Source organism: Octopus bimaculoides, chromosome 13 (genome assembly GCF_046866305.1).
Source record: "Octopus bimaculoides isolate indiv1 chromosome 13, ASM4686630v1, whole genome shotgun sequence".
Taxonomy (NCBI): domain Eukaryota; kingdom Metazoa; phylum Mollusca; class Cephalopoda; order Octopoda; family Octopodidae; genus Octopus; species Octopus bimaculoides.
This window is the reverse complement of record NC_142940.1, coordinates 36,960,993-36,986,134: the sequence shown is the minus strand read 5'-3', so window position 1 is coordinate 36,986,134 and position 25,142 is coordinate 36,960,993. Positions and strand designations below refer to the sequence as shown.

Here is a 25,142-nt window from a genome sequence, read left to right as displayed (position 1 = left end):
TGCGGGTCTCAGTGGCAGTTTTTGTCTGGTTAGAATACTGTTGAGAATATGAATAGTTTTACAGGAACCAGTGTATGTATTGGTTTCAGGTTTTGGCACAAAGCCAGCAATTTCAGGGAGGGGATAAGTTGAATACATTGACCCCCAGTGCTCAACTGGTATTTGTTTTATTGACCCTGGAAAGATGAAAGGTTAAACTTGCTTTTAGTGGAATCTGAACCAGTATATGTATTGCCATTTGTAAGTTGTGAAGTGGCTTAAGTTTGGATGAGATTCATTCCAGTATTCTTTTAACTGCTTCATGGAGCAGATAATGAAATTCTCTCAGACTTTTCCATTACAGTGAAGAATATCCTGATTTAATTACAAAGAACAAGTAAAACGAGAAAGGTACTTACATTTTCACAGATAGCTCACTCTTGCAGTAGTGGTGTTGATGCCAATATTGGTGGTAATCTGTTATTGCTGTCAGCCACGAGAGTATAAATGGAATTCCATGTAGGGGGAAATATTCTTTTAAAACTGGTATGAATGATGCTAAGTTGATGAGTACAAGGTGTTTTTCTTATTTGTAAAAGAAGGAAAAAAAACTGTTTGCTGATATTATTATTATTATTCCAACCCGGGCCACAGCAACAAAGTCCACCTGCCACACTTCATAGTCCATCATTGCCTCAAGGTCCCGGATGCATTCCACGACAGTGTCTGCAATCAAGTTGTCGATGCAAGTGTGACAAAGTTTTCCTCTTCTTACATCACCACGAAGTGGGTTCCATAAGACTAATTTGGATGCCTGGAGTTCAGGGTGGCACATGCAGTGACCAGATAGTCACAGCTGTCCTTGCCTGATCTTCTTGCTAACTTTCAAGCAGTTCTCCATAAAGGTACTTGCTTCTCATACATTGTTGCCATTTCACATTTAGGGCACTTGTAGCATCCTTGTGTAGCAGCCATCTAACTTGTTTGATAATTTCTTTGTCAGTATCCATGTTTCACTGCCATATAATAGCATTGATATGACAGTTGCAATGAAAAAATCTATGTCTGATCTTGCTGGTATAGGCTTTGTTTTAGTTCAGCCTAGTTGCAGGGAAAACATTCAATAACACATTTTAAATGATTTTCTGCACCCAGAACATCTTGCTGGTGGTCATGTTTGATGAGAGTGGGATGAAGATCAACTCCTCTCGTGATAAAACTTAAAAAACAATATTGCTAGAGAAGGCATGAAAAACGTGAAAACTGGTATTGGAATTTCAATACTTGCTAGTATACTGCTGTTGTTATCCTGGTGGAACAAACACCTGGGAAATACTTGCAAAGTATGTTGCAAAGAAATAATTCATCAAAAGCAACTCTGTTGGGTAACAATTGTAGAAGAAAACACAACACATTTATGCCACAGAATAGGGTAGTTAGATGCCATTATAAAGTATAAAGTTGGTGGTAAGTTCACAAAACACAAGAACACCTCCTGAGAAAGCTATCAAAAGTGTACAGAGATAGTATTCAGAGTGTTGAGGTCAATTTAATAATCTTAAAACACCAACTCAAGGCTCAGAATAAAACATTTTGCCACTGCAAAAAAGTATTACAGTAAAGCAGGATACAAGTTTGCTTTTAACCTACAAACCGTATGTAAAGACACTAGGGAGAAAAATATTGTGAGAAGAGTCCCTTCCCAGGGAGATCTAAAATCATTTTGGTTAAATGAAAGTAAAGACTCTAAACTGCAAAATGGGTAGATACAATAACTCAAGACTAACTGTATCAATATCAGCAGTAAAACATACAATTGATGGCAAAACTTTACCCAATGCTGTGGGAAAGCTAGATAACAAGAATGCATCAGGAAGAGACTCCATAGTCAGCTACAGGTATAAGGCACTGACATTTTATAGACAGTCACTTTATGCATGTTTCAATAAACTATGGAAGACCAGATAGACATACTGAACTGGTTTGCCATAACACAAACAAACTTTGTGGCCAAGAACAAAAAAACATTGCTTTGACAGAGAATAACATAAAACAAAAGTGCATTTTGTACTAAAAAGCCAATATGAGAGTTGCTCTCATGGTAACTACCACAGTAAAGTTTGTTCTAATAGAATATCTACATTGAAGTAGGGATAAATATTACCTCTCGGTATTAATACTGTCTCTATTGCTAATATATATATATATTTGATAAGTTAACTGGCTAATTGCAGCTGTCTTTAGCAGTCGAGTGTCCATCATTTACAAGACCAAACAAGGTTGAAATCACATAATATGGTGGTCTTGGCGCTGGAGTTAGCAGGGATTTATCTCCCCACTCGAGAGATAAACAGGAGTGCATTTTGCACCAAAAAAACCATTATGGGAGTTGCTCTCATGCTAACTTCCACAATAAAGTTTGTTCTAATAGAACATCCACATTTAAGTGGGGAAAATATCCATGGAACATTCCCATCAATATTTCTTCCCAAGTACATACATAACGGACATGTGGAATAAAAAAGAAAAGTCATTTACAAATTTAGTTGCCCTGCAGGTGTGAACATCTCTTCTAAAGTCAGAGTAAAAGAGAATATCCATAGAAAATTCTTTGAAACCTGCAGCTCCTTTAACTGGATTATAAATTTATAAATCCTAGAAAATATGAAATTTTCATGTAGAGACTGGCTAACATGAACTTTACACACACAATCTGCAAGTGAAACTGTAAAAATATGCAAGACTTTCTTTAAGTTCAATATGTTATAATAATCATTGTTATCCAAACTCCAATTATTGATCTTTTGTTCCTTTGTTGGAAACCCATTCCTTTTAGAAAGAATGGTAATAAATAAAAAGACATACAAACAAAATGAAAACAAAACAAACAAATAAAGAAAACAAAACTCAAGTTACATTTGGAAGATTTTATATATAATTTAAAAATATAGATAACAACGAGTGAAGAATTTGTAATATTTAACAACTAAAGAATGGATATGAGAAGAAAATGGCCAAGGGAAATGGGACTTCTGAAATGGAATATTTATGTTTGTGTGTGTTTATATATAAGAGAAAGAGAGAGAGAGAGAGAGAGTGTGTGTGTGTGTGTGCATTTGTGGTTGAGTGTATGTAGAAATTGGAGTTCAGAATGAAGTAAGTAAAAGAGAGGGCTTTCTCTCCAGGAGTATTGTTTTCAGTATTGTTCAATTTGAGAACAAATTGTAAGAAGGGAGACTCAGCAAAATTGGGAGAAAAATATCTTTGGAAAGAATCATTTTTACATTTGAAAATTTGTTTGGCAGTTTGTGTTCTGGGTTTTGTTGTTGAATGAATCACGGCATTTGAAAATTAGCTCTATTCCATAAGTAAAAGTGAGAAACTTTTCTCCAGGTGCTCTAGAATGAGGTTTTGTTTCAACAGCAGCAGCACCACTATTTGTTCTTCTTGGAAAGCGTCAGTCAACAGAATTTAAACTGTGTTTGGGACTTTGAGGAGGAGGCCTACTGACATAAGTTTCCATCATTTACTTAGATCTTGGAGATTATTTGAGAATTAAGTAGTATATTTGCTGTCATAGACTTGACAGAATTGGTAGAAACGCAAATATTAGGAGGTTAAATGAAGATGTGTTGTGTGAGATATTGATGTAGGATGAGATGTAAGTGGGGTTGAGGTAATTATCCAAGAATCCAGCCATATTGTAATGTGTTGGTGAAACTAGGGAAGAGATGTCAGTACAGTTTCTAGTCGAGTTAGAAAAAGGTAAATACAAAAAATGACTTTGGAAGGGTTAGAAATTGAAAGAAATGTAAGTCTTTGTTGTAACCAATTAATGCAAATAGGTGGCATGGTACACAAACTGCATCTAACCACTTTCTTTATCTTTTGTGAAGATACCTGTACTAGAGGGCATATTATGAATGTCAGACAGGAGGAGGAAATTGAGGGCAGGGATTCTAGGTTTGTGACTGAGAAGGAATGGATTAATGTTAAGGTAAAAGAGTAGGGATCACATGCTTTGGCTTGGATAAGGTGAAAGGGTTAAAATGTAGCACAGTAGAAATCAATTTTACGCCTTATCATTACAGAAGAACAGACACATAGAAGACCTCCTTTGGTCATGAATGACCATGGGATTGCACCTAGGAAGTTCGGGCAAAGTTGCTTGGGGAAGGCCAGCAGTTGCCCATGCATTCCACCCTGCCCTCTCCACACCACCAGTGTTATCCAAGGGAAAGGCAAAGACCTATACAACTTGGCACCAGCGACATTGTAACTCATTTCTACAGCTGAGGGAACTGGAACAATGTGAAATAAAGTGTCTTGCTCAAGAACACAGCACACAGCCCGTTCCAGGAATCAAACTCACTACCTTATGATTGTCAGCCTGATGTTCTAATCACTGAGCCATGTGCCTTCACAGCAAAACATACACATAACCTAGTAGATATGTGTGTATATATGGGTTTATAATTTTCATTATCATTATCACCAACACCATCATCATCTTTCAACTACATCTAGGAGATGGATGAATGGGTCCCCACCACTTTCAACAATGAGAAAATTCAGTTGTTCAACCAACTGAACTACCTGTTCATTGGATAAGTGTGTAAGTGGCAGAGTATTTCACAGAAACATATAGCCTTATCTTAATTTTTTGGCAGTATTGATGCAACACAAAGCATGACAGCTGTACCTTTTGAATTACAGGTATCCAATGAGCTTCAATGCAGTTTCTCTCAATCCAGTTTCATTCACAACATATGGGTGAAACCAAGGTTTTCGAAAATGACATTTACTCAAAAGTGCCATGTAGTGAAATTGAACCTGGGGCCCTCATGGTTGTGTAGCAAACTTCATAACCATTTATTTGATCACACTTCACTACAACTAGCACTAGTGTCATTATTGAAAGTATTTGCAAATTATTCACAAATACATACACGATCAACAAAGACATATGCATACAAATAAATATCTATATTTATGCATGTATATTTACACAATAGCAAATAAATAATTTTCAGGTTTTTGTTTCGTTTGTTATTGTATTACAAATGAATGATGAAATCATTATCAATTAGTGCCATTAACAATTAATAGAAATTAGAGAAGAAAATATAGAATTGATGTGATAACTTCTAATGATATAAGCAGGACATTATAATGGTAGTGATACTAGATGGCAGAATTGTGATATATCACTCTGTTTAACTTTGAAATTCTAGTAGAAATTTGTTGGCATTTAGGAAAGAAGAATTCCTCTTCTTATTAACACTTTTATTACTATATTTCTGCTGAAACATTTATGTATTTGTTTTGCAAGATTCCTGATGTGAAATTGTGTGTTGAAACAGATATTGTAATATTTTGGGACGGTCATTTGTTTTTTTCTGCCAAATAAACACATGCACTGTATATTTGTTCTTCACTTCAGCTTTATTATGGTTCTTATTTTAATGTCTTTTGTTTGAAATCTTTTGTCACATATCACTGAAGAGGTCACAGGATGTGTGACAAAAGATTTCAGGTGAATGACACTATATAATGCATGTGTTTATTTGGCAAAAAAAAAAAAGGCGGGGGAACCATCCTGAAATATAACACTATCTGTTGAAACACTTGTTTGAATTAATTTTGAAAATAATGAATTTAGTAAAATAACTTCGTTGTGATTAAGTTGGTGTATTTAGAAGATTTATTAAGATGAAATTTTGATGGAAGATTTTTATTTAGATCACTTTAAAATGAAGAATTTGTATGATAGAACTAGGGATGATTTCAGGAGGGTTGGTATCAAAAGGATTGGACATATTTTCAAAGAACAGAAAAAAGAATGTTTTCAGCAGCTAAAGATGTATCAACCATGTTAGCAGCATGGATAACCTTATGACTGTTGTGCTAATGAAGGAGCTTCTCAGTGGTTGCTTCACATGCAAGAAATAACAACCAAATCACCCTCATATCATACTCTACAGTCTTAAATAAGAGCATATTGAATAAAGTGGTCCTGAATGCATTGTACCATGGAAAAACCTGGACGGCCATGGCTGAACTGCCTCTTATTGTACGTCAGCTTGATTAGAACTGACCTGATGCTAAATATCTACAATAATATACTGGCCATTCTTCATGGCAATGCCATTGCGGTCATTATTGTCAGGCACAGCTGAATACACCATCTGTTCTGGGATATGCGGCCCACTTCCCCCTCCCCTTACATCTTCTGCTGCTTTACCCCCCCACCTCTTTTTCCCTTTCTTTTTTTTTATCTCACTCCTTTTGTTTCTTTGTATTTAAATGTTCTAATAATATAAAGATGTCTTTTTGATTGAAAAATAAAACAAAAAAAAAAAAAAGAATATGATGCTTATATAGAGCACCAAAAACAAACAAGAATAATAGAATTAAGTAGATTATCCAACATGGTTGAAGAAAATAAATGGAACAGGGGAGGTTTTACTCATTTGTTACAATATTTCTACTGAAATATAGATGCTTTTGATCTAGTTTGGATTCTTTGCCACCAAATTTAAATTCTTTGCCATCAAATTTGAATTCTTTGCAATCAAATTTGATGGCAAAGAATCCAAACTAGATTGAAAACATCTATATATGTCATTTGCTTTAATTAATTTTGAAAATAATGAAGAATAGTAAAATAACTTTGTCATTATGAAGCTAGCATTTGCAATGTATATTAACATATTTTGATTGAAGATTTTAATTTAGATCACTTTAACATTTTTGTTACCACATTTCTGTTGAAATACAGTAGATATATTTTAATTAATTTTGTCGTTAATCCTTTTGTTACTGAATTCCTGTTAAAATACAATGCCTTTGTTTTAATTGATTTTTGGTAATAATGAAGAATTTAGTGAAATAACTTTTAATATGGAATTTTAATGGAAAGTTTTTATTTACTTTACTTTGAAATAAAAAAAATCTGTATCTTAGTTCTATGGATGGTATTGGGTGATTTGGTATCAAAAGGGTTAAACTGCTTTTTGGAACATAAATCAACATGGAATTTTAACGGAAACTTTTAATTTAGGTCACTTTCAAACAGGAAGTATATATATATATATATATATATATATATCACAGAACCAGGGGTGGTCTCAGGTGAGTTGGTATCAAAAGGGTCAAATAGATAGGATTTTTATTCATAAATTCCATTGTAAAATATTTATACACTAACATAGCTAAAAGGCCCCAAATAGGGTGGTCTGCTCCAAGCATTATTTTTTTAGAGCAGCATTATATATGTTTTTTAAGAGGTGCTGAAGTTGGGGATTTAATAAATGCAATGAAGTGGTAATGGGTGAAAGATGTGATGACGAGGTGTGAGGGAGAGGTAGGAAGACGGATGAATGAGAGACTAAAACTCCACTGAACCCAGCTGACCTCAGTGATTAACCAGTTTATATTCATGCTTAAAGAACTTTGTGAATCACCCTGTATAAATATATTTATGTATATGTGTAAATAAACATATGTATGTATATACATATGTGTGTGTGTGTATGATATATATATATATATATATATATATATATATATATATCACTGCAAGAAGAATTAATGTTTATAACTGGATGTTTATTATTTCACTTTTGATAGCCCAGAAAGAACTGCTGTGACTATTGTTAAACCGAATGCTAAAAACAGGATTAACATGTTTCTGAGTCCCTGAAATATAGAAGAGAGAAAAGGATTGGTTAATTTCAGAAAAAAACAAAAAACAAAAAAAAAAAAACAACTTATTCTATACATTTATTGTTACATTTGTAGTTGTTGTTGTTGACTTGGGAGAAGACCACACGATTATCCACCATCTTCATAACATCAACTTTGGCCACCTTTTTCAATACAATAGCTCTACTACCCACATCATTTTAATGTCCCCTTTTCCATGCTTGCACAGGTCAGACTGAGTATATTGGGGCAGATTTTCTATGGCTGGATGCCCATCCTGTTGCCAACCCTCATCTATTTCCGAGCAAGGTAATATTTCTCCATAGCCAGACATGTTTTTGCAGAATATTGGAAATGAATGACACCACTTGTATGAGTGTGACAATTGTTCTACAACCATCACACAAGGTCAAGACAAGGAAACACAAACAACACATGCATACACACACACAGACATATATATATATATATATATATATATATATAGTTTTAGGGAAAATAACCAATTTTCAAGAACTCATCGATGAAAATTCACTATCACATATAGAAAAATTAATAATTAAAAGCACAATAAATGAGTATAATATAAAGTAAAGTAAATATCATAAGATAAATATAATAAAAAGATTACACGTGTTTCATAACCAATTTTCAAATAGAAAAGAAATTTAAATCGATTAAAATCAATTGAAATTATCGAAAATAAGTTCTATTCAAAAATATAGCTACTCGTCAGATCGTAAGTAGAACAATCATTAGATATATATCTCAACCAACAATAAGTACCAAATGAATTAATATGAAATACTTATTATATAAAAATAGAAAAATTATTTAAAAAATATCATAATATCAAAATAATAACCATTCAATAATCATCCCTTCATCATATATATATATATATACATACACACATACAAATGAACCTCCCTCAGTTTCTGTCTACCACATCCTCATGTTATAGTGAAGGCATGTGGCTTAGTGGTTAGGGCATTCGGCCCACGATCATGAGTTCGATTCCCAGCAACGCGTTGTGTCCTTGATCAAGACACTTTATTTCATGTTGCTCTAGTCCACTCAGCTGGCAAAAATGAGCAGTACCTGTATTTCAAAGGGCCAGCCTTGTCACGCTATGTGTCACGCTGAGTCTCCCTGAGAACTACGTTAGGGGTACATGTGTCTGTGGATTTCTCAGTCACTTGCATGTTAATTTCACGAGCAGGCTGTTCCATTGATCGTATCAGCTTGGACCCTCGTCGTCGTAACCGACGGAGTGCTCCTTCCTTCCTTCCTTCTGTTATATTACACACACACACACACACACATTCAGTAGTATGCTTTACCAGATATCTTAATATTTCACTGAGGTAGTTGCAAGCTTAAAATTCAACTCCAATTTGAAAACTGCATCATAATTGTATTATCCACATAGGGACAGGCTGGATTCTTACTAACTTGGATCATATATTATTAGAAATAATCACAAAACCAATTATTGATATTCTGAATGTATTATTTAATACGTATATTTCAAGTAATTATGTAACAACAATTTGTTATGTGTCACCCTCATCAGTCAAATACACACAAAATATTGCTTCTGATCAACTAATAATGATGATACTTAAGGAGTAAATTGTTACATAACCCCTTGAAGCAGGTGTATTAAATAAAGCATTCAAAATATCAATGATTCTAAATATTCTCATTCAACGCAGCAGTTGTGGGCTGGAAGAGGCCTTGTGGCAGGCCTGCACCAGATGGCCGGATGTGATTGGGAAAGATCTTCAGAGGTTTGACATTACCTTGGTTGATGCAGAGGGGCTGGCATGGGGTCGTCAGAGATGGAGAGCACTGGTGGAGCTGGTTGGCTCTACACATGATGACGCCTCTGAGACCACTAATCTGTGATGACCACAGCTGCATCAAGTAAGAGCATGAAGCCAAGAAGAAGCCAAGTGAGTGTGTGTTGGCTGGCTCAGGGTTATACGAGAAGATATTTGCCCAAGGCATCACAAATTAGGACTGAACCCAAAACCATGTGATTGGGAAGTGAATGTCTTAACCACACAACCATGCCTGTGCCTTATAGAATGGCAAATTCCATAATCTATCATGTCATAGAAATAACACTAAAGCCTCTGTCTTTTAGCAGGGCAAGTTAGCTTCATACTTTCCCAAATTGTCTATCAAAATGCAGGTATGGCTGTATGGTTGAGAAGTTGAGAAGCTCCTGTGTGCACATAGCTTGGAATGGTCAAAGCTGGAAGCCCTTTCATCAAAGGTCTACTCAGATAAGTTTGAGCTAAAACTAAATAACATTAGTAACAACAACAACCATAGCAGCAACACGACAGACTCATCCAAGCTGAGCAAATATAAAAAATTATAAAGAAAATTAAAAAGAAAAGATTTAAAAAACAACGAATCAGGCATAGGTGTGTGGTAAAAAGCTTTGTTTCCCAACCACATGGTTTTAGGTTCAGTCCCACTGCTTAGCACCTTTGGCAAGTGTTTTCTACTATAGCCTCAGGCTAATCAAAGCCTTGTGAAAGGATTTGGTAGGTGGAAACTGAAAGAAGCCCGTCATATATCTGTGTGTATGTGAGTATGACTGTGTCTGTGTTTGTCCCCATCACCAATTGACAACTAGTGTTGGTGTGTTTACATTCCCATAACTTAGTGGTCTGGCAAAAAGAGACTGATACAATAAGTACCAAACTTTAATGAAAAATAGTACTGGGGTTGATTCGTTCGACTGAAATCCTTCAAAATGGTGCCCCAGCATGGCCGCAGTCAAATGACTGAAACAAGTGAAAGACAAAAGATAACCATAACAAAATAAAAAAAAATTAAAAAATAAAAAACATTAAAAAAAATTGTAATTTACCTTAATTTCTTTAAAGAGCAACACTCCCCATGCTGAGGCAATCAACATTGGCCCTGATGTAATAATGGGGAAGGAGACTGGTTCCAACAGAACTGCATTGGCCACAAAGAAGCAGGCTGTGGCAACACCCCACATTATTCCTGATATGATCCCTGGGAGAATAGCTTTAGGGTAAACTACAGGTCTGTTACGCATGAAAATAACGTAGATACAGAAATATGTTGATGCAGTCAAGTAAATCCCACAGAAATGAGCGAAAACATAGTCCAAACCTAGAAAAAAAAAAAAAAAACAGAAATAAATAATTAAATAAAACTATTTGTTGTGCTAGGGGAAGGTGTGGCTGTGTGGTAAGAAGTTTGCTTCCCAGCCACATGGTTCCAGGTTCAGTCATTCTGCATGGTACCTTGGGCAAGTGTCTTCTACTATAGCCTTGGACTGACCAAAGCCTTGTGAGTGGATTTGATAAATGGAAACTGAAAAAAGCCCTTCGTATCTTATATATAAATGGCAATTTCCGTCTTTGTCTGTTTGCACATCTGTCTGTTATCATTTTCTTGCCCAAACCAGGGAACCAATCTTCACCAAACTGATTCAGCCCATAAGAAAGGAACAAATAATACAATGTAGCTGTAGAGCATAACACTCAGGCAACGCTGGGATGCATTGCTGGTCATATATAAATGACAATTTCTGTCTGTTATCATCTTCCTACCCAAACCAGGGAACCAATCTTCACTAAACTTTGTATACATGTTGAACTAACATCCAGTTCAATTATAGGCTAATTGGATTTCAATTAAAATCGATAATGGACCAACTATGGGGGTTGGGCTATTACATAATAAAATGAGAGGGGTGCAAAAGTGTTAGGTTCAGGGAAATGTGGCATAATGAGTGGGGCTGATATCAGCGAAGGGGAGGAGACAGGAAGAGACAGACACATGGGGAATGTGAGAGACAGAGAGAATGACAGACAGGAATGTCTTCCATATATATAAAAGAGAGTTTGCATGTGTGTGTGCGTGTATCTTCTTTATGCATTCGAAAACTGAATTACCAATTTTTACGTATAGGGTATCAAAAGATTCAGTAATCTTACAACTACCAAATAAACTTCATTTTCATTTACCTATCTTTTGCATTACAAAAATTTTACATTATAATCATTTCTATAAGTCAACTATTGTAAACATATTATACCACGATGACAACAACATCACATTTTCCATATGAGTGTATACCTTAAAAGACATCCATTTCTCTATATGTGATGATGACAAAATTGAGTCACTCACTCTCTTTCTCTCTCACATGCACATATTTATACAGAAAAAATGTATGCATGTGTATTTATGTATATGTATATGAAAGATGTGCGTGAGAGAGAGAAAGAAAGAAAGAGAGACTGAGTGAGTGCCACTTACACATATATGACAACACACACCTTCACTCACCCTATCTCCTTCTCTCTCTATCTCTCACGCACATGCATGCACACACAAACACGTCCAATTCATATATACAGACATACATCATTCACTTTCTACTCTCTTTCATTTTCTGCTCTCACTTCAAAGCAAATGTCGCGGTTTCACTTTCTCTTCTCTTTCAATTACTGTTCTCTTCAAAGCATAAAGAAATAAAAAAAATTTTATGGAAATTAACGAATACATTTGAAAACTGAGTTGCCGATTTTGATGTATGGGGTATCAATAGATTCAGTAATTAAAATATTGAGAATGTGTTTTGGAAAGCGGGGAAGTTCCTTCAGAAATAATGTCATTTACCTGTTGTTTCTAGCATGTCAAGTTTTCTGGTGGTGCTCTAATATTTTTTATGTCAGCTATTTCAGTACAATTCTACACATGCGTGAAAAAGTAGACGAAAGTGAAACATAGGGTAGGTGATGGGTGGGCAAGGTGGGGGAAGGGACATTGAGTGTTCTTTAAGAAAAATTAAACTTTTAAAAAAAGAATATATTTCCCAGATTTTTTACATGGATGAAAAAAAAAATTTGTAAAAAAAAAGTTGAAAATTAAGAAATTGCAGTGGGGATGGGCAGAAATAAAATATTGAAAATGTGATTTCTGGGCAAAATCATATTAACCCTCTTTTATACAATGAAACAATACATAGTTTGTGATCCTTCTTAAGAACAAAGCACTTTCATGCAAACCCATGCAAATTGTACCCCCACCTTCGATTTTAAACAAACAATAACTTCCATTATGCCAGTAATCCAGTTCACTATATATCAACTGTGCTGATTCTGTCCATAAGAAAGGAACAAATAATACAATATATATGTGTGTATGTTTGTGTGTCTGTGTTTGTCCCCCCACCATCGCTTGACAACCAATGCTGGTGTGTTTACGTCCCCGTAACTTAGCAGTTCAGCAAAAGAGATCGATTGAATAAGTACTAGGCTTACAAAGAATAAGTCCTGGGGTCAATTTGTTTGACTAAAGGCAGTTCTCTAGCATGGTTGCAGTCAAATGACTGAAAGAAGTAAAAGAATATGTATATATATAAACAATATATATAATATAAAGCCAATACTATTAAAAAAGTTCCTTCATTAGTGACATGTACTGTTCATGAAGTTTTTGTTAGTTTTTCTGATGAGTTATAGTGTACCTGAGCACTGTATACAAGTTCATTATTATTATCCTATTATTATTATTATTATTATTAACTTGTTATATTATCTATATTTTGTTAGCAGAAGACAAAGACAAATTTTAGGCCGGATGATGTAAGTCCCCTTCTTTTTTATTGTTGAAGACATCTGTTCTACTCTTTCATTGCCATAGTTCTTTGAAATATATTGCTGTTGTTTCAATTGATTTTTGAAAATAGTAATTTTGCTGTTATTAAGCTCATGTTTAGAAGGTAGAAGATGAAATTTTGATGGAGGGTTTTAATTTAGATCACTCTAAGAAAGGAAACTTGTATCATAGAATCTGAGGGCATTCTCAGGTGGATTGGTATAAAAAAAAAAGATTAATATAATGGTTCTATTGTGAAGTCCTGGTTTTGTGAGTCAGTTGATATTCTAAAGAGGAATTTGAAAAAATATAAAATTTTCTAAAAGGAGAAATTGCCTAAAATATCTCAATATAGAAAAACAGCTATTTTTCCCACCTACCATTAGGACTGGCACCAGAATAATGATCTTGAATATAGATAGCTGGAACAAAGTTGAGACCATACAGGCATCCAGAACCCAGAGCTAAAACAGTTCCTCTGAAATGAAGAAAACAATTGGTTTACAGAAACATGAAATATTCAACTGGTGTCATCATCATCATCATTTAACATTCACTTTTCTCTGCTTGCATGGATTAGACAGAATTTGCTGAGGCAGATTTTCTGCAGGTAGATACCATTCCAGTTGCCAACCCTCACTTATTTCCAAGCAAGGCCAGACATGTTTTGTTGTTTATCTTCTGGAATTTTGCATGATTAAAGGCATCCCAACTTGGACCATCTTGTCGTTTTGTCCTTTTTTTCTTTCAATGCTTCCGTTTTTATTTAAGATGTGTATGATTTGAAGGAGATTTGGTGACTATTTCTGATGCATTGAGCTCCTACTTAGAGCAACCATCATTGGCTTGAACTGATATATTGACTATCATAGCAGCTATTTTACTTGCACATTTAATTATTTGTCACTTGTGTAGATAGAAAGTTTCATATTTGTATATATTTCTTTATTGCCCACAGGGGAGCTAAACATAGAGGGGACAAACAAGGACAGACAAAGGGATTAAGTCGATTAGATCGACCCCCCAGTGCCTAACTGGTACTTATTTAATCGACCCTGAAAGGATGAAAGGCAAAGTCGACCTTGGCGGAATTTAAACTCAGAGTGTAACGGCAGTTGAAATACCGCTAAGCATTTCGCCCGGCGTTCTAACAATTCTGCCAGCTCGCCGCCTTTACATATCTATAGCAGAAGAGAAATGGATGTTGTGATGCTTATGCCTTTCCCAGGAACATTACCTACAGGAGTGAAATGGAGTTAATACAAACTGAGTCAAAACTGGCTCGAAAATGACATTAATACTAAGAAAGCTCAGAGCTGTGGATTAGCAGAATCGGTAGAACACCAAGAAAAATCCCTTGCGGTATTCACCTGCAGCCATTTACCTTTTGGGTTCAAATCTAGCTGTTGAAAAAATTCACTATTTCATTTTCCTGAGTTTAAATCCTACAAGAGTTGTTTCCCCTATCAATATCTGGCTTTGTATCATGTCATCAATATGGATTGACGAAATCGTTAGCGTTCTCACGAAAATGCTTTGCGATGTTTATGCTATGGTTCTTTACGAACTTTCGAATCCCACCAAGATCAACCTTGCCTGGTAAACTTCTTGGGCCCAATAAAATAAGTTCCATCCAATATCATATTTTATATAAGTTATATATTGTTCAAGATTCACAAACATGTATCTGTGTGAGAAATCAATATGATAAACACTAAAGGCAAGTTATTTGAAACGTTGAACATTATATTAAACAAGTGCGATCATGTGAATTTTTAAGAATTATTCTCTGCTAAGCAGAGTTTGCATCTCCTACTTCCATTAAAATATAGCCTAATAACCTTCTGTTGATGTTATATTGCATTACATCTTTTAATTGGCATTCACAGCTGGTTAAAGTGGTGACATTAATTCTTACCTGGTTCTTAAAAGAGGATCTGTGAATATTCAATCTGGCCTTAAAGGAACACTTTGTTGCCCAACATATTTCTGTGCATGAAATTGTCTTGTTGGTGTTGGCTGATGTTACTTCTGCTTTGTAACCCATGGCTTTTGTTGAATATATATGTGTGTGTTGGCACTCTGTCAGTTATGACGACGAGGGTTCCAGTTGATCTGATCAACGGAACAGCCTGCTCGTGGCTGAGCACTCCACAGACACGTTTACCCTTAACATAGTTCTCGGGGAGATTCAGCATGACACAGAGTGTGATAAGGCTGGCACTTTGAAATGCAGGTATGACAGAAACAGGAAGAAAAAGTGAGAGAAAGTTGTGGTGAAAGAGTACAGCAAGGTTCGCCACCAACCCCTGCTGGAGCCTCGTGGAACTTTAGGTGTTTTCACTCAATAAACACTCACAACGCTCGGTCTGGAAATCGAAACTGCAATCCTATGACCGCGAGTCCGCTGCCCTAACCACTGGGCCATTGCACCTCCACATATGTGTGTATGTACGTATAAACACACACAGACACATCCGATGAGTGAGAAGATGCTTGTACAAGTGTACCATAGATGAACACTAGATTAATACTCAGAAATGTCCAAAACTCTTAAAAATCCAACTTCCTAATCAAAATAAAAATAATTCCACAGAACACGAGCTGGCTATTAGAACAGTGTAGTGCAAGTGTGTAATAAAAACACAAAAGATGGACAACATTTTATATATGTGGCATTACTATATCATTTATATTAGTTACAAAAGATGTAGTATAATTTACAAAAGGTGTAGCTCTTGTTGCTTTGCTAGTTATGTTTGTAATGAAAATACTACAGGTCAGCTAAGTAATTCGTCAGTCATAATTTCTATGAAGTTCAAACATAATGGAGAAAAACCCAATAGCAGCAAGATTACTTTGATGTATACGTGTCAGGGAAGCGGAATTGACTAACAGAGAGGTGGGGACAAAACTAATTACAGTAGTTGCTTTACAGTATTTGATTTCATCCTTCAACTTTTCTGTATTGAAGTCCCCCTGAGGTCAATTTTGCCTTTCACCCTCTCAGGGTCAGTTACAAAGGCATCTGCTTATAACTAAAGTCCATTCAATTGACAGTATACTCTACAAAAATTAGCCAGGTTTCTAGTGAAATGAAATAATTGTTATGAAAATGTACAAGCTGGCATCATAGGTTAAGACAGGATGCTCCAGGAGAGCTGATGTCTCACTTCTCAATAAAGGCCAATATTTCTTCACTGATGTCAATAAGAAAGGCATGAACATCACAATAAGACATTTTCTACGCACCCTTACATCCAGTCTAAAAGAATGAATATCAAGTTAACTTCAAATAACTACATAGAAAATAATGTAAGGGAGATAACTGACAGAATTTCCATATCTCTAGTTATAAATATGTGCAGTGGAATTGAACCTGAGACCACATGTTTGGAAGCAAGCTGCTTAACCACACAGCCACATCTATTATAAACTTTTAAACATTTCACATCACTAATGCTGCACAGAAAGGCATAAATGTCACTGTATCCCATTTCTTGCTATTGCAGTAATAGTAGTGATATCCCAAAGATGGATATTTTTGGTTAGACAACATCAAAGAACTGACTGTCCTGGTGAAAGGGTTAAATGAATGATTATCCTTTCTTTTTAAATCAAGCTATGTTGGCAAAAATGGCAGATTCTTCAATTTCAGTGTGGTTTCTTCACATTCAATTATATTCTAAGATTTATTAGATGAATTTTTTTTGAATACTTATAATATTGAATTTTTCGAGTAATTTTTGTAGTTTGATCTGTCAATACTCCTCATTATTCTGAGAAAATGTTCAAGTTATGGAAAAAAAGAGTAATGAAATAATCTACTTTTAATATTTTAGTTGGTTAAAAAATTAAATTACTCAAAATAATTATCTCCCTTAGATGCTAACATTATTGTCAAATTCCGTTCTGCAAATATTCTTACCAACCCATCCACCACAGCAGAAGTGTTAAGGCGGTCCGTCCTGGTGAAGAGGATTGGCCTGCAAGAGTCCTGTGCTGGTGCAGTGCAACACATTCAATGCACCCAGCACACACTGTAAAGTAGTTGGCATTAGGAAAGCCAAATCAGACTGGAACCTGGTGCAGCTCTCTGGCTTGCCAACTCTGGTCAACCCGTCCAACCCATGCCAGCATGGAAAAAGGATGATGACGATATGTATGTGTACACATACACATTAAGATGATACACAGAGAAACAATATGCACTAACTATGCACTAACATTAACATCCAATGCAGTAACATACAAAAGTGAATAATTAGTGGTGTGGCTGTGTGGTAAGAAGCTTGCTTCCCAACCACATGGTTCCAGGTTCAGTCCCAGTGTGGCACCTTGAGTAAGTGTCTTTTACTATAGCCTCCGGCTAACCAAAGCCTTGCGAGTGGATTTGGTAGACAGAAACTGAAAGAAACCCATCGTGTGTATATGTGTATATATATATATATATATATATATATATATATATATATATATATATCATCATCATCGTTTAACGTCCGCTTTCCATGCTAGCATGGGTCGGACGATTTGACTGAGGACTGGTGAACCAGGTGGCTACACCAGGCTCTAATCTGATTTGGCATATATATATATATATATATATATATATATATATATATATATATATATGTGTGTGTTTGTCCCCCTATCATCGCTTGATAACTGATGTTGGTGTGTTTACATCCCCGTAACTTAGCAATTTTGCAAATGAGACCGATAGATTAAGTACTAGGCTTACAAAGAATAAGTTCTGGGGTCGATTTGTTTGGCTAAAGGCAGTGCTCCAGCATGGCCACAGTCAAATGACTGAAACAAATATAAGAGTAAAAGAGTACTTACAAAATCCGTTTTCTTGTGGGAGATAGTTTATCAATAATAGTAGCACCTTCATTGACTTCGTTCTGGATTACCTGCAGGAAACAGAAAACATTGTAGAAATACAGGCTAATTAACCAATGACTTCAGTGTTATAGTCTCTTTAATGACAACACCTAAGTGTTGTACTCAACTGGTACTTATCGACACCAAGAAGATGAAGGGTAAAGTTGACCGCAGCAGAATTTGAACTCGGAATGTAAATACAGATGAAATGCTTAGCATTTTGCCTGGCGTGCTAACGATCCTGCCAGCTTGCAGCCTTAATATTAGTAATAATAATCTTCAACTTGCAATAATTATTCTTTGAATAATTCTCTTTAACTAAGTGGTAATTAATTACAAAATGGTACACTGACAAAATTTGTAGGACTTCAAACAAAATGGTTTCCGTTATTTAGTTATATCTCTACATCTGATTTTAAATGTTACAGTAATTAGCTTTGATTTTTCATATTTTTTGGGTATATACAATAAGTATATATATTTAACTGGCTGTATACTCTATAAGAAGAAAAAAAAAAAACTGCCAAAGGTGCTGCGCAGCAGGACTGATCCTGAGACTATGTGACTGCAAAGTAACCATACTCAATCTTCACAAAACAATTTGTTAGTCACTTTGTCACTTTGATACTAGGAATTATGAATGGCAGCTTGTGATAGTGTAGAGACACAGATCACCTAGATAACGGAAGCTATCAACCACTTCTAGTTTTTCCCACTGGCATTTGATGGAGTCTATTTTCTGTACATTTGAACTTCATCCCATAGTGGTTCAGCTATAAGGGCAAGGTCATCAGCATGGAGGAGCTCCTAGGGGCAGCCCATCTTAAAATTCCTCTGTTATTGCCTGGAGGACTATGATGAACAAGAGAGGGCTGTGGATTGAAAATCCTTTATTTGGTCTGTTTGATTAACATTTCTTGTACTCCAAATTCATTGCTAATCTTCACCTTACTGACAGCATCCCTGTACATGACTTATACAGCTCTCACCAGCTACTCATCTATCCTTAGCTTCTGCATCAACGACCAAATAAGGGAGCTTTACCATGTCGACAAAAACTAGATACAGGGGTTTATTTTTGGTTTGATATTTCTCCTGCAGTTTCCTAACCAGGAATATAGCATTAGTTGTGCTCCTGCCTGCCACAAACCCAAACTGCATCTCCTCTACGCTAACTCTCTCCCTAATTGAGCTATGACCCTTTCAATGACTTTCATCACTTGGTCCAGCAATTTGATGCCTCTGTAATTATATATTCTAAATGAAATAGAGAAATACAACTGACAAACTAAAAATTTATTTACATCATAATATAATATACTATAAAAAATATAATATAAGATAGCATAACTAATTTAAAAAAAAAACACATATAAAGCCAACAATTTGTTTAGACTTATATACAGTAGTGAATTTATAAAAAAATCCTATCTATGCATACAAGCCTCTTCAAGGCCTTGGCTAAAAGAAAAAAAACATACAAAATTCCATGCAAAGACTGCCAAATTGCAAAAATACTGTTTCAAATACATAAGTACAATAAAAAGAAAAAAATTCAAATGGATAAAATGATTAAGTAAAGAAAATTCACATCATCATCGTTTAGCGTCTGCTTTCCATGCTAGCATGGGTTGGATGATTTGACTGAGGACTGGTGAAACCGGATGGCAACACCTGGCTCCAATCTAATTTGGCAGAGTTTCTACAGCTGGATGCCCTTCCTAACACCAACCACTCAGAGAGTGTAGTGGGTGCTTTTACGTGTCACCCACACGAAGGCCAGTCAGGCGGTACTGGCAACGGCCACGCTCGAAATGGTGTCTTTTATGTGCCACCCGCACAAGAGCCAGTCCAGGGGCACTGGCAACGATCTCGCTCGAAAATCCTACGAAGGCCAGTCAGGCGGTACTGGCAACGGCCATGCTCAAGTTGGTGCATCTTATGTGCCACCTGCACAAGAGCCAGTCCAGGGGCACTGGCAACGGTCTCACTTGGCTTGCCGGGTCTGCTCACGCACAGCACATTTCCAAAGGTCTCGGTCAGTAGTCATCACCTCGGTGAGGCCCAATGTTTGAAGGTCTTGCCTCACCACGGATCTCCAATAATATTTATCTAAAAGTATTTTAATTGTTACTAATCATTGACCATTTTATGGCTTTACAATATGTAATATATTAGAAAATTTATGGTAGCGTAGGAAATATATTTTATTTAAAATTACTATATATTATAATGAAAATAGATATATAAATAAGGATCTTTATAATTCTGACACTAAATTCAATAAAAAATTTCTTAATCAATAATTCATTCACTCTATATTTTACCACCAAATATACCGATGTTAAACAAATGCATAAAATTACAATTATTATAAAACTTTCCCAATATTTACATAATAAAGATAATATATAAATAAATAATCAGAGTTTTACAGAAGGAAATAAATTATGTTAATCCAATATTTTTATTCTCTAAATTTATATGGGTATACATGTTCGAAAGAGTATAATATTATATCTACTTAATAGTCACAAGTACTACAATAATATTCAAATATGGATAATTATTCAAAAAGATATATAATTATATATAATAACTACTCTCATTATTTATTCTTACTGATATAAACATTATTCTAAGTAACTAACAAGTATAAAATACTAATTTATTTAGTTTATGAGAGGAAAATCTCCATAATTCAAAATTATCATAGCTCTATGTTTTTGTTTATTTTATTTATATTATTTCTTAAATAAAGAGAAAATAAACTATAAACAAAAAAATAGTAGAAGACTATAGTAAAACCCAGAACCATGTGGTTGAGAAGCAAGCCTCTTACCACAGAGCCAATACATGTGGTTTGAGATCCTTAAATGAGTGCCTCATACCATATATATATATCATCATCATCATCGTTTAACGTCCGCTTTCCATGCTAGCATGGGTTGGACGATTTGACTGAGGACTGGTGAAACCGGATGGCAACACCAGGCTCCAATCTAAATTTGGCAGAGTTTCTACAGCTGGATGCCCTTCCTAACGCCAACCACTCAGAGAGTGTAGTAGGTGCTTTTACGTGTCACCTGCACGAAGGCCAGTCAGGCGATACTGGCAACAGCCATGCTCGAAATGGTGTCGTTTATGTGCCACCCGCACAAGCCAGTCCAGGGGCACTGGCAACGATCTTGCTCGAAAATCCTATATATATGTATATATATATATATATATATATATATATATATATATATTATTTATTATTTAATTGAACGCGATGCATCCATTTACAAGTAAATATATATATATACCCACATCAACTGGTAAATTAGAAAATCCAGACACGCAATTAAATTCTCTCAATAATAATTAGCAACAGACACAAATCCTATGACAACAGTAAACATCATAATGATAAACTCTATGAATATGAGCACCATAACCATAACCCCACTAATAGAATGAATAACACTACAGATCGAGCAGGGCCATCTACCTGAAGGGATTTGTGGTATGTCTGCCTTCCTACTTATTAGGACTTTGGTTTTAGCTTGGTTGACTCTAAGGCCCTTCGATTCTAATCCTGCTTCCACACCTGAAACTTCTCTAGTTCTGATAGTGACTCAGCAATTAGAGCAAGGTCATCAGCATAGAGGAGCTCCCAGGGGCATCCTGTCTTGAATTCCTCTGTTATAGCCTGGAGGACTATGATAAATAGGAGGGGGCTGAGGACTGAACCTTGGTGGACCCCTACCTCTACCCGGAATTCTTCACTGTACTCTTTGCCGACCTTCACCTTACTGACAGCGTCCCTGTACATGGCTCGCACAGCTCTCACTAACCATTCATCTATTTCTAGTTTCCTCATTGACCAACAAATAAGGGATCGAGAGAGAGAGGGGGGTTGGTGGTCAGAACACGAAGGAGAAAAATATTCTTTTGGGATTTGTGTAGCATAGTATAACAAGACAGCAAATGTTGATAATAGTAAAATAGAATTGAAAAATCTGAGTTTTCGGTCAGCTAATCGGAGACAAAATTAGAGAAATGAGTGACTGTGTGATAAACTTGAATAAATGAATGAATGAATGAATGTGTTGTGGTGATGACATGGTAATGAAGTAGACAGAATAGTGAAAAGAACTAAAATAAGGGGTTTATGAACTACGCAGAAATAGAAGAGTATATGAACGAGGTTGAAAAGACAAAACTTCTTATCTGAGCATCTTCTGAGATTCGTATTTCTTCGACAGAGGTATTAAAATCGAGTAGGGGAATCAGAGTGCATGCGTTAGTTTATATAGGGTGGTTGTGGTGGTGGTGGAGGAAGTCCTGGCGAAGTGAGTGGTAATCGAAAGAGAGAGTAAGAGAGACAGAGTAAGGCACAGAGAGAGAGAGGGGGGTAGGTGGTCAGAACATGAGAAAATATTCTTTTGGGATTTGTGTAGCATAATTTAATGAGTCAGCAAATGTTGATAATAGTAAAATAGAATTGAAAAATCTGAGAGTTTTCAGGCAGAATTAGAGAAAGAAGTGACTGTGATAAACTTTAATAAATGATGTTGCAGTGATGACATGGTAATGAAAGACAGAATAGTGAATATGTGTGTATATATATATATATATATATATATATATATTATTTTGTTTAAAAGAGTTCCAACACTGTCTGTTTTTTTATGTTTTATTTATATTCCTGCAGAACCAATGTGGGGTATAGAATATGGAATATACAATATATAATATAATATACAATATATAATATAGAATAAAATAAAATAAAAATGGATGGCACCATGAAAGAAAGTATTGAATGTAGATGAAATATTGAGTGTTCAATATAAAGGATCAAATATATAAATATATAAATATAAATATATAAAGGAGACTCGAGTTTCAGGGCTATTTCCCTTCGTCATGGCCGGTATGACAGACTTTAATATATATATATATATATATATATATATATATATATTATATTTTAGTTCTTATGATAAATGCTTTATATGGAATGTATATCACTTAATTGCTTATCTCCATATAGAGAGAATGTTTCTTAAACATTTTCCACTTATATTTCCAAATATCCGTTAGCCGCATCAGTTATAGTTCATACACAACTAGACTCAACACTACCTAAGCATATTTTTATCTTTCATCTTTCATAATCAAATTATGAATATCCGAACATGTTATATGACACTCACTCCACCTAGTATTCTGTAACAATATAAAATTCTTCTTATGTATTCTTTTTGATGTATTTTTCTTTCCCACTGAGGAGAACGGTAATATGTAATTAATTCAATTATAATTAAATGAATTTTTTCCATGTTTCTTACATGTTTATATTACTGTTTGAACCAATTGTATGCATGGATTAAAATTTTATAAAACTTTTAACACCACCTCTTCTCCACCTTTAATTGTCTGTTGAGTTTCTATAGCTTACGTGTTCTAGAAATGTTCATAACACAGCTTATACTTGTAACATTTTCATATTCGAAAATTACTTACAATAGTAAGCTACCAATGTAATATGAAGAATCTTTATTAGAAATCTAACTTTGGAACCCGCTAAAAGTAAAGGATGAAATAGAACTCAACCTTTTCTTATATATATATATATATATATATATATATATATATATGGTGTGAGTTTCCATTAGCCAAATTCATTCATAAGGCATTGGTTAACATGGGGCTATAGTAGAAGGTGCTTTGTAGTGGGACTGATCCCAAAACCATGTGGTTGCAAAGCGAGCTTCTTAACCACACACCCATACCTGATCAATCTTTACAAGATAATTAGTCAATCACTTAGCATGAGCAGGACAGGTTATTTTACTAATGACCTATGCAGCAAGGTGTCCCAACTTAGTTCTGCATTGAGAAATAATTCCATGAATAAAATTAGGCAAAAACTGCATAGCAATTAACTGATAAGTATTAGATTAGTGAAGGCCTATGGCCAAGTATTTAGGAGTTGGGGATCACAGCTGTAAGCTCAGGAGTTCAATTTCTGGGTTGGACAGTATGTTGTATCCTTGAGCAAGGCACTTCATTTCACATTGCTCTATTCCACTCAGATGAAAATGAGTAGTCAATAGTTAAAGGATGGGGGAATGTGCTAATCCTGAGATACACTGACATCTTGGTTCAAGGTGGGTGGGTGGGTGGAGCATTATTGTAATTTCCATTGCTTAAATACTTCAGCAACTGGGATAAGCTCTGGTCTAAGCAGCCTGTAGGTTTGAGACAGACCTTAACTAATTCTGGCTTTTAATTAGACCATTACTGGGGTGGGTAGCACCTTGATATAATCAATGATATACCTTAACATACAAATACTGCAAATGGAGGATGTAAAGTGCAATATACACAATGACGATGGCAGGAAAGATGATACTGATGTCAAAAGTAATGATGATGACGATGATGATGACAATGATGATGGTCATTTAAAAGTGTTCAACAAATATTCACAAGAAAATGGATTAGAATATCTTACCGGAGCAGAATTTGCAGAAGCAGTAATATCTGGGTCATATTCAACCTGAAGTTAAAAAGTACACGTGTGTGTATATGTGTATATGTGTATATATATATATATATATATATATATATATATATATATATATATATATATATATATATATTACTAGCAGTAATACCCATTGTTGAGTGGATAATTACTTTTGCTGTTTCTCAGGAACCATATTCATAGTATTATTATATATATAATTTACTCCTCTTGTATGTGTGTATTTTTATAAGAGAAAAATATGTAATAATTGAAGTAGAAAACAGATCAATTTCATACATGAATTTCTGTTTGTTTATTATGTGACAATAATAAATGAGTTGTATGTGTTATTTTATTGATTAATACAGTAATAGCAATTATATAA

General features: G+C 35.1%; 1 protein-coding gene across 4 annotated transcripts in view; it reads right to left on the bottom strand.

Annotated features, from left to right (window-relative positions):
- Positions 1-5,923: 5,923 nt before the first annotated feature.
- The window catches only part of LOC106880840 (transmembrane protein 144), an 83,694-nt gene continuing 64,475 nt past the window's right edge, over positions 5,924-25,142 (bottom strand). For 3 of the 4 annotated variants that reach the window (XM_089361643.1, XM_052972429.2, XM_014930971.3), the window contains 5 exons: positions 24,743-24,787; positions 18,193-18,263; positions 13,728-13,825; positions 10,577-10,848; positions 5,924-7,680 (listed from right to left, as the gene is read on the bottom strand). In XM_089361643.1, coding sequence (XP_089217769.1) covers positions 7,594-7,680; positions 10,577-10,848; positions 13,728-13,825; positions 18,193-18,263; positions 24,743-24,787 — 573 coding nt within the window. In that variant the 3' untranslated portion in view covers positions 5,924-7,593. The remainder of the gene's footprint in view (positions 7,681-10,576; positions 10,849-13,727; positions 13,826-18,192; positions 18,264-24,742; positions 24,788-25,142) is intronic. The other variant, XM_089361642.1, reaches the window with a different exon arrangement.